This window comes from Primulina eburnea, chromosome 3 (genome assembly GCF_022965805.1).
Source record: "Primulina eburnea isolate SZY01 chromosome 3, ASM2296580v1, whole genome shotgun sequence".
NCBI lineage: Eukaryota > Viridiplantae > Streptophyta > Magnoliopsida > Lamiales > Gesneriaceae > Primulina > Primulina eburnea.
In genome coordinates this window covers 45,997,652-46,009,249 of record NC_133103.1, presented here as the reverse complement: position 1 = coordinate 46,009,249, position 11,598 = coordinate 45,997,652, and the positions used below count along the sequence as shown (strand labels likewise).

Genomic DNA, 11,598 nt, shown 5'->3' with positions numbered 1-11,598 from the left:
GTCTCATCGGCGTTCTACACCAGTACCTCATACATAAAATGAACCAAGGCCACCACCCTGGTTAGTTCGGCGCCCCAGGCCTAACAACTCTGGAAGATCGGCAGATGTCCCGGGTGGGAGCAGGAAAGAAGAAGGAGGATCCCGGGAGAAGAGAAGTAAACAACCAAAAAATAAAGAATCTTCCCCAATTCGAGGAGTAATAAAAATGATTTCGGGAGGGTCCACAGATGGTGTCCAACCGGGCCGGAAAAGCAAGAAGTATAAGAGAGTGTCTGGAAATTGATGGGAAATGGAGGAATGAACAGGTCATAAAATTTGGCCCAGAAGACCTCGTGGGAGTCAGCCTACCTCATAATTATGCTCTGGTTATTCAAGCCCGAGTGGCCAATTATGATGTATTAAAGGTGTTCGTTGACAATGGTAGCTCTGTCAATGTCATCTTAAAAGAAGTCTTGATTCAAATGGATTTACATGAGTACCAATTGGAGGCGGTTGAGACTACCTTGTTTGGTTTCTCGGGTCACTCTGTATATCCAGGAGGGGAAATAACATTGCCATTAATCCTGGGAACTGGAGATTTGCGAAAGACAGTTATGATTGTCTTTACAGTAGTGGATGCCCTATCTTCATACAACATTATCCTCGGGAGGCCAGCTATGAATGAGATGAGAGCTATTGCCTCCAATGATCATCAGAAAATTAAATTTCCAGTACGAGGACGAGTCGAGGAAGTCAGGGGAGATCAATCTTCCTCCCGGAGGTGTTACGGGGAAACTGTCCGGGTGGATCAAAAGAGGGCAAGGAAGGAAGACAAGGGGAAGATGGTGAGTCGTGCGAAGGAAGTGGCTGGGGAAAGGGAGGTGCATTTTGTTGCGGAGGAAGACCAAGAAGTGGTGGAAGTTGAGCTAGGGAAACATATCCGGGTGGCCCGAGACCTTAACGTTTCCACCCGGGTAAGTCTCTTAAACTGTTTAAAAGCTAACATCGATGTTTTCACTTGGTCTCAGCAGGAACTAGTCGGGATCTATTCCCTCGTGGCTGAGCATAAATTGAATATTATCCCCGGATCCCGGCCTGTGAAACAGAAGAAAAGGCATTTTGGTCCCGAGAAGGACAAAGTCGTTGATGAACAGGTGGAAGAAGTATTGCGGGCCGGCCACATTCGGGAGGTACAATTTCCCACTTGGCTCTCGAATGTGGTCCTTGTTCCTAAAGCTACCGGGAAATAGAGAATGTACGTAGATTTCCGAGCTCTAAATAAAGCATGTCCCAAAAATTGTTATCCACTTCCTCGGATTGATCAATTGGTAGACTCAACATCTGGGTTCAAATTATTAAGCTTTATGGATGCTTATCAAGGGTACCATCAAATCCCCTTAGCCCGAGAAGATCAAGATAAAGCCAGTTTTATCACTTCTGGAGGCACTTTCTGCTATGTGGTTATACCCTTTGGATTTAAGAATGCCCTAGCCATATACCAGCATCTGATGGATCATGTTTTTCAGAAGCAGATAGGTAGGAATGTGGAAGTTTATGTGGATGACATCTGATCAAGACCCGAGAAGTCTCTTGCTTTGTTGCTGATCTGGCCGAGACCTTTGTCGCCCGGGAAGTCGGTGCTTCTCGGTTCATTATCTACTCTGATTCTCAATTAGTTGCCCAGCAGATAAAAGGAACATACGAGGCCAAAAATGAGAAAAAAATGCTCAAATATCTGAGGCTCATCACAGCCTGGACAGCCTCTCTAACAGATTTGAGCATCGAGCAAATTCCCAGGGAAGAGAATGGGGAGGCTGATACTTTAGGCAAATTAGCCGCTTCTATGTCAGACATAAGCACCTGGGAAGTCCTGTGTTTTACCCGTCTAGTTCTCTCCATTGATGAAAATGTGCCATTAACGCCAAACGATTCATAAGTGAACCTTTTTATCGAGTATATAGCCCATACCAAGCTCCCGGAAGCCCGGGCTCAAGCTGTAAAAATCAAAAGGCAAGCACCCAGGTTCGTCCTTTTAAATGATATTTTGTACAAGAGATCATATCAGGGCTCTTGCTCAAGTGTTTAGCAGAAAATGAAGTGGAATACGCGCTCAAGCTGTAAAAATCAAAGGGCAAGCAACCAGGTTCGTCCTTTTAAATGATATTTTGTACAGGAGATCATATCAGGGCCCTTTGCTCAAGTGTTTAGCGGAAAATGAAGTGGAATACGTTCTCAGAGAAATATATGAGGGGTGTTGTGGCGAACATCTCGGTGGAACTGCCCTGGCTCGGAAAACAATACTAGCCGAATTCTGGTGGTCCCGGATGAATCAAGATGCTGCTCAACTTGTTCAAACATGTAAAGGCTGCCAGCATCATTCCACATTTCAACATAACCCAATTAAGAGCATGAAACCAATCTCAGCATCATGTCCCTTTGATCAATGAGGCATGGATATTGTGGGCCCTTCCCCTGTAGCTCGGGATCAAAAGAAATTTCTTCTGGTAGCTGTCGATTATTTCTATAAATGGGTGGAAGCGGAACCTTTGAACAAAATTACTGAGGAAGATATGATGAAATTTCTCTGGAAGAATATTGTTCGCAGATTTGGTATCCCAAGAAGATTAATTTCAGACAATGAGAGACAATTCTAGGGAAAGAAAATTACATCTTGGTGCCAAAAAATGAAGATCCCTCAGTCCTTCACCTCAGTAGCTTACCCACAAGCCAATGACCAAACTGAGATAACCAATAGGATTGTCGTACAAGCCTTAAAGGCCCGACTTCATGGAAAATACAAAGATTAGGTTGAGGAATTGCCGAGTATACTATGGGCGTATCGAACTACACCTCGAACAGCTACTCGGAAAACTCTTTACAGTTTAGTCTATGGCTCGGAAGTAGTCTTACCTGTGAAAATCGGACAATCTTCTGCTCGGGTGGAATCTTACCCGAGTAACTATGATCAGATCTGGGCCATTGAACTTGATCTAGTTGAAGAAAAAAGGGATTGGCCAGCCATCCGAATGGAAGCCTACCGAAGCCGGGTGATGAAATCGTATAATAAACATGTTCGAGCGAGAGATTTCCAAGTTGGAGACCTAGTTATGAAAAGAGTAAAGCCAGTTGGCGATGTGGGAAAGTTGGAAGCTCGTTGGGGGGGACCCTTCAAAGTAATTCAGAGAGTCAGCTCGGGAGCAGCTTATTATCTAAAGGATTCTCAGGGACACACCCTTAAGAGGCCATGTAATGCATTTCATTTTGAAGAAATATTTTGTTTAAAGTCTGATAATTGTAACTATTATTTGGGCATCAAATAGAGTTCAGAAAAATGTCTATTAAGTCCAGGGACCCGTACCCGGTACCCCCGTTATCTGCCAAGTCCAGGGACCCGTATCCTGACCCGGGGACCCGTACCTCGGTTATCTGCCAAGTCCAGGGACCCATACCCTGGCCTGGGGACCCGTACCCCAGTTATCTGCCTTTAGTCCAAGGACCCGTACCCTGTCCCGGGTGTCATGCCCTGAAACCGAGACGTGTCATCGACGTTGTTTAACAATTTAAAATTGTACAACAATAAGCCATGTAGTACATCAAATAGCCAAAAGCCAGTCTATTACATAAATCAATAATTATCTTTATAATGCGATTAAAGCGAAATGCGGAAGCGTATAACATGATAAAACAACTAAAAAACCGAATGACAAGACTTGTCTTGAATTGGATTAGCTTCATCACCATCCCCAAAAATATTCTTGTTCTTTATCTTCGATTTGTTCCTCGTTCTTATCTGGGGTGGGAATATAAGGGTGAGTATTTGGGAAATACTCAGTAAATGTGGGTCGATCGGGCACAACAAATATCAAGGTTATAATTATACGAATACGTTATCTAATTTCAATATAAGCATGTTAAATCAAATACGAACAAGATACAAACATAGCACTGAAAATCATCTCCTTTTCATGGTTTACTGATCAGTCCCCTATATATTACTCCTCTAAGGGGCGATGCCAAAAGAACAGTTATTATATATCACCGCATCAGGGCCTTAAACAAAACATATCAAATATCGGAATTTCCTTGTCATTTCTAATTCGAATCATTACAGTGCATTTCAAATATTTTAAACATGCTTTCAAATATTATAACTAATATCCAACAACAAATTGTTCAAGAATGTTGATAACAAATAGGAACGAATATATCATGCTGATCGAATTTCAAGAAACATACATAACATATTTTTAAGCAAATGTGGACATACTTACAAAGAACAAATGTGTCGATATATATATATATATATATATCAAGTAGTACACTTATGAAATGCAAGTGTACATAAGAGTATAGCAAAAACTCACTTACTTGAAAGATTGTTCCAAAATCTTGGAATGAACAAGTTGTAGTTTGACACCGACCAGTCACTTTTAAAAAATGTTTGCGCGTAATTGAACCATTGGATTGGTCTGAATTTTGGATATGTTTCTCCAAACACGTGTAGGTATATTCTGAACGGTGGAGATCGGATTTGAACGTGTAAAACTATGAGCAAAACCTTCTGAATTTGTGCAGAATATTTGGTACTCGAAAATTGTAACTTTTGGAGAGAACTTTTGATGTTGTTTTTGTGTGATTTTCATTCATTCTTTTTCCACTATTTATAGGCATCAATATGACTTTAGGCCTTCCCCCTCCATGCCAAAGGTTGCATGGTTTGAATGAGTTTTAATTCATGCAATGTGACTTTAGGTTTTCCTCTCCATGCCAAAGGTTGCATGATTTGAATGAGGAATTTAGGTCTTCCCCTTCTATGCCAAAGGTTGTATGGTTTGAATGGGTTTTAATTCATGGCTTTGTGTAACTAATTGTGTAGCTATTTCTTTGGGTCTTCACATCCTTCCCACCTTACGAGGAGTTTCGGCCTCGAAACATGGCTATACACAATCCTCAAGAGATAAGGATATTGTTCTCGTATATTTTCTTCCAACTCCCAAGTGGCTTCTTTTTCGGTGTGATTGGACCATTGTACTTTGACATATGGAAAAGTCTGTCGCCTCAGTACTTGGTCTTTGTTATCCACAATTCGAATTGGAACTTCCTCGTACTTCAGTTCTTCATTTAGATTGCACTCAACCAGAAGTGGTCCAGCCTCCAGAATATGACTTGGATCGGAAATATATTTTCTTAGTTGCGAATCGTGGAAAACATTGTGGATTCTTGACATATCGAGTGGAAGTGCTAATCTGTAAGCAAGTGTTTCCACTTTCTCTAGAATTTCAAAAGGTCTAACATATCTTGGATTCAGTTTTCCAGTCTTATTACACCTTCCATTGGTGACATTTTCACGTATTCTTTTTCGCCCACTTCAAATTCCACGGGTCTTCTTTTCAGGTCATCCTAGCTTTTCTGTCGATCTTATGCATTTTTTAGTCTCTCCTTGATCATAGAAATTTTATCCACTATTTATTGGATCAGCTCGGGTCAAACGATGTCTTTTTCTCCTACTTCATCCTAACATAGTAGTGATCTAAACTTCGTCCATACAGAGCTTCTTACAGTGTCATTCCAATACTGATGTGATAACTATGATTGTATGCGAACTTGATTAAGGGCAGATGTTCACTCCAATTACCACTGAAGTCTAGAGACATGCTCTCAGCATGTCCTAAAGAGTTTGTATTGTCCTCTCAGTTTGGCCATCAGTTTGAGGGTGCTATGTCGTACTAAGAGTAACTTTAGTCCCCATAGCTTGTTGAAAGCTCTTCCAAAAACAAAACGCAAACCTAGGATCTCTGTCTGATAGTATGCTAACTGGATCTCCGTGTAACCGTACATTATTATTTATGTATAAGGTGGCCAGTTTATCCAGATTATAGTTCATGTAGACAGGTTGAAATGCGCAGATTTTGTGAGTCTATCTACGATTACCCATATACCATCATGGCTGTGTCTAGACTTTGGTAAACCAACTACAAAGTAAATGGAAATATGTTCTCATTCCCATTCCGGGATTTCTTATGTTGAAGAAGTCCTCCAGGTATTTGGTGCTCAGCTTCGACTTGTTGGCACACGTGACACTTAGAGACAAACATTGTAGCGTCTTTTTTCATTCCACTCCACTAGAAGTTTTTCTTCAAATCTCTGTACATCTTGGTACAGCCTGGGTGGACTGAAAATTTTGTCTTGTATGCCTCGGACATCACTTCTTGTCGTAACACTATGTGGTACTTTTGGTTTAACGCATTAGCTATCTTGTTAGCCTTGTGTCATAATCTTTCAATAGTTCGATCAACCGTCTTTGCCTCATGTTTAATTCCTTTTGTGTGAACATTTGTTTGAGGTTTTGGTGATCGCTAATATCTCGTTTGATACCAAAGAAGTTGATTCTCCGGATCTTTGGCACAAATATAATTGTGGCTAATTCAATATCATGTGTTGGATAATTTTGCTCACATGGTTTAAGTTTCCTCGATGCATAGACAATTACTTGTCCCTTTCTTGAATGTTAACATATCACAATCCTCTTTTGATGCATCATTGTAAATTGTGAGATTCCTGCCTTATTCAGGAAATACTAATAATGGCGTAGAAGCGAGTTTTTTTTTTTCAGGATCTAATACTCTTCTCACATTCTTCACTCTAATTGAATTTAGAGTTCTTTCAGAGTGAGCTTGGTGAGCGGAAGAAAATCCTTCAACACATTTCCTTAATAGCCAACTCGTCCCAGAAAGTTTCGAATTTCTATTCCAATTTTCGGTCAAGGCCAGTCCATGATTGTCTCTACCTTCTTGTGACCCACTGATATGCCCATTTCAGATATTATATGGCCCAGGAATGTGACGCTTTTTAGTCAAAATTCACATTTCTTAAATTTATAGTTATTTTTCTTTGAGCATCTGCATAGTAAGATGAAGATCTTCCTTGCAGTTTTCCTCACTTGTTGAATATGCAAGAATGTCATCAATAAATACTACCACAAACTTGTCGAGGATTTTCTTGAACACTTTACTAATGAGGTCTATGAATGTTGCTGGAGCATTGGTTAGACCAAAATGTATTATCGTGAACTCGTAGTGTCATACCGTGTTTTGAAGGCTGTTTTAGGAATATCTTCTGCCTTCACCTTTAGTTGTGGTAGCCTGACCTTAGATTGGGCTTTGAAAATATCTTAGCTCCTTTTAACTGATTAAAAAGGTCATCTATTCTTACAAGATGAAATTTTTTCTTGATCTTATTAAGTTCTTTGTATATCGACACACTATTTTGTACCTTCATCATTCTTCTGTACCACTAAGATTGAAGCTCCTCAAGTAGAGGCACTTGGTTTGATTTGTTTTTGTCTAACAAATCTCGGAATCGATCTTTTAGCTCCTTAATTTCAACTGAAGCCATTTGCTAGGGTTCCTTAGATTTTAGTCTAGCACGAGCTATCAAGCTACTTTCGAATTCTACTTCATGGTCTGAGATAATTCAAAGTAACGCTTCCGGATCTCTCGTACCACATGAATATTTAATATTTTGAACTCAATTCCTTCTTTTTCTTCTTTCATTATTACTAGTTAGACTTCTTAGCCATACCCCATGGCTTTCTAGGTCTGAGAAGCAGAAAAGAAGGATTTATTTTCCTTATCCTTGTCATGAAATACGATATATTCTTGTATTGGAGTTTGGCATTCTTACCCCGATCGACAATCTACCATTGCATTATTCTTGTCCAACTAATCTATTCTCATAGTACACTGAATGAAATCGGTACTAAATATATATGTATCCATACTTATTCTATTCTCTCTTAATTATCACGATTACTATCTCCAAACTTAAAACCAATATAGAATCTTAGACCATAACTCTTTATCATCCTATTGACTTAAGTCTCAATAATTATAACCTAGTTAAAAATTCTTTCAACCTTGCACGGAAGAAATTAATTTCTCAAACAATTTTTCTTTTACTAAATATGTCTTTAATCAAGACTATGAGCCTAGAATGCTTTAATACAAAGTTTCGTTGAATGTCTTTATCCTCAAATTTTTCTTTTTTTTGTACTGTAAGAAGAGTCAGAACTTATTATGTATGATACGCATCCTCAATGCCCATCAATATCTTACTTTATTTTAATAAGGAAATGACCTAAAAAATTAATATAAATTTCTCACTAGATATTATTTCTTATGTTTATAAGATATTACAAAATCCTATATATTTAAATTTAGCACTCAGTATCCCAAATTTAATGTACATACCAAAAATCAAATTCTACATCTGAACATCAAAGCTTATATAATTCTTATCTCATATTCTCATAAATAATTTATTATCCTCGAGTCAAACATTTCATCTTAAGTCGGAAGCATATCTTCGATAGGCAAATTCCCAAAAATGTAAGTCAACTTATATCAGATAGGTGTATTCCCAAAAATATAAGTCAACTTATATCTGATAGATACATTCCCAAAAATATAATTCAACTTATCTTTGTGCATTCCCGAAGAAATGTCACACTTATTTCTTTTCGTGTCATATAACCATAATACTAGTCTAGCCTACGTTATTATCTCTCCATCGTCACTGTTCTTTTTCCACTACATCTACGGGTACTTCTTCTTATTTTCCCACGTTTTCCACGACAAGGTGCATATAGTTATTTTTTTCTTCCATTCTATCCATAGCGTCATAAAGAGTGGCGATATAACGTTCTAGCTTGCTAGCAAGGTCTTCATGTTGATGACTAGAGCGGTTAGCAAGATCCTTCTTAGTTTCAATCCTTACTATCAACTTTCTATTATGGGAACCAGTCGTACCACATTAGATGGATTACGTAGTGTTAGGGAGAGTAGTCTCTCTGCTCGATCAAGGTGATGGGTGAGACGCTGCATATCAGTTTGAAGCAGGTTCTAAATCTCCATGAGTTCTTATTTCTCTTGTTTTCCTCTAGCGAGTTGAGTCTTTAGGGTTGCCATATCTTGTGTTTGGTTTTCAATTGTAAGTTGACGCATGTGAAGGGCGGCTTGAGCACGAGTATGAGGGGTGGCCATTTCCAAGACAAATCGAATGAAAAAAAGGTATCAAAGTTACACTATCAGATAAGCATAGTATTTGGATCGAACAAAATTTTCGTGGAATTTTTCAGAAGTTGAAAGAAGGGGTAATTTCGCACAGATTGAAAGCAGTTGACGAAATTGAGTTTCGAGATTCTATGCGAAAGAATAAGCCATCCAACTATTGTGAAATCTCGAGTTTGAGGATTTAAACAATAGGAAGGCATGTGTTTTGCCAAAATTTGACTTCGCCAAATTTTGTCTATCAAACACTCCCACCCGGATTATAAACCTGGAGGCTCTGATACCACTAAAATGTAACGCCCTGAAATCGAGACGTGTCATCAGCGTTGTTAACAATTTAAAATCGTGTAATAATAAGCCACGTAGTACATCAAATAGCCAAAATCCAGTCAATAACATAAATCAATAATTATCTTTACAATGCGATTAAAGCGAAATGTGGAAGCGTAAAACACGATAAAACAACTAAAAGACCGAATGCCAAGACTTGTCTTGAATTGGATTAGCTTCATCACCATCCCCAAAAATATTCTTGTTCTTAATCTTCGATTTGTTCCTCGTTCTTATCTGGGGTGAGAATGTAAGGGGTGAGTATTTGGGGAATACTCAGTAAATGAGGGTCGATCGGGCATGACAAATATCAAGGTTATAATTATACGAATACGTTATCTAATTTCAATATAAGCATGTTGAATCAAATACAAACATAACACTGAAAATCATCTCGTTTTCATGATTTACCGATCAGTCTCCTATATGTTACTCCTCTAAGGGGCGAGGCCAAAAGAACGGTTATTATATCCCACCGCATCAGGGCCTTAAACAAAACATATCAAATATCGGAATTTCCTTGCCATTTCTAATTCGAATCATTACAGTGCATTCCAAATATTTCAAACATGCTTTCAAATATTATAACTAATATCCAACAACAAATTATTCAAGAATGTTGATAACAAATAGGAACGAATATATCATGCCGATCGAATTTCAAGAAACATAGATAATGTATTTTTAAGCAAATGTGGACATACTTACAAAGAACGAGTATGTCGATATATATATCAAGTAGTACACTTATGAAATGGAAATGTACATAAGAGTATAGCAAAAACTCACTTACTTGAAAGATTGTTCCAAAATCTTGGAATGAACAAGTTGTAGTTTGACACCGACCAGTCACTCTGCAAAAATGTTTGCGCATAAATGAACCGCTGGATCGGTATGAATTTTGGATATGTTGCTCCAAACACATGTAGGTATATTCTGAATGGTGGAGATCGGATTTGGACGTATCAAACTATGAGAAAAACCTTCTGAAATTGTGCTGAATATTTGGTACTCGAAAATTGTAACTTTAGGAGAGAACTTTTGATGTTGTTTTTGTGTAATTTTCATTCATTCCTTTGCCACTATTTATAGGCATCAATATGACTTTAGGCCTTCCTCCTCCATGCCAAAGGTTGCATGGTTTGAATGAATTTTAATTCATGCAATGTGACTTTAGGTCTTCCTCTCCATGCCAGAGGTTGCATGGTTTGAATGAGGACTTTAGGTCTTCCCCTTCTATGCCAAAGGTTGTATGGTTTGAATGATTTTTAATTCATGGCTTTGTGTAGCTATTTATTTGGGTCTTCATATCGAGGACTCGTATCCCGGTTATCTGCGAAGTTCAGGGACCCGTACCTTAGCCCGGGGACCCATAACCTAGCCCGGGGACCCGTACCCTGGTTATCTGCCGAGTCTAGGGACCCGTACCCTAGCTCGGGGTCCATATCCCGATTACCTACCAAGACCAAGGACCTGTACCCTGACCCGTACCCCGGTTATCTATAAGCCTGGGGACTCGTGCCCTGATTATATGTTTGAAGGGTTCTTAGTATAAGTGTTAAAAAAATGTGTATGGATATTTGAAGAGCTCGAGCCATTTCTAACATTTGAAAATATTGTTAATGATTACTCATCTAAACAAAGGCAGGAAAGAGTGGAAGGAAAAACATTTCATTAAATAACAAAAGGAAATTTACAAAGTTGCCCGGAAGCCCGGGAAGAAAATAAAATCCTAATCTATCTGGGGGTCCTGTTTTTTTTCTTCCTCTTCCTCTTCATCTGGGAGAGATGCCGTAGCCTGGACTAAATCTGGAAAATCCTCCCGGTCAGATGGGACGAGGCTTGCCTCCTGGAATTGATCGAGGCACCTATTGAAGCCCCGATCAAAATACATGAAGGCCTTATCAGCCACCATCTTCTTAAACTCCCGGGACTTCAAAAACTGAACCATATTTTCTTCATAAGAAGACTTCAGAAGCTCCAGAGCAGCAGTCACCTCTTCAGCACGGGCCCGGGAAGATGCTGCCTCCTCCTTGGCAGCATGTACTTCTAGCCTAGCAGTTTCTGAGTCGTCATTAAACTCTTTCCGAGATGACTCCAACTCAGACCGAGCGGTGGCTAGTTCTGATTGGGCCAAGTCCACTTGTTGTTTCCAGCTAGATTTTTCCCAGGCCAGGATATGCTCATGGATCTCCTTCACCCGGCTCAGTTCCCCCTGAAG

At 39.3% G+C, this 11,598-nt stretch overlaps 1 protein-coding gene across 1 annotated transcript; it reads left to right on the top strand.

Moving 5' to 3' along the window:
* The first annotated feature begins 227 nt into the window (after positions 1-227).
* Positions 228-1,229, top strand: LOC140827392 (uncharacterized). Its single transcript, XM_073190053.1, has one exon. The coding sequence runs from the start codon at positions 228-230 to the stop codon at positions 1,227-1,229; it is 1,002 nt and encodes a 333-aa protein (XP_073046154.1).
* The last annotated feature ends 10,369 nt before the right edge of the window (positions 1,230-11,598 follow it).

Bases quoted from the DNA above. Each gene is read 5' to 3' on its own strand.
- LOC140827392 (XM_073190053.1), top strand. From the start codon at position 228: ATGGTGTCCAACCGGGCCGGAAAAGCAAGAAGTATAAGAGAGTGTCTG.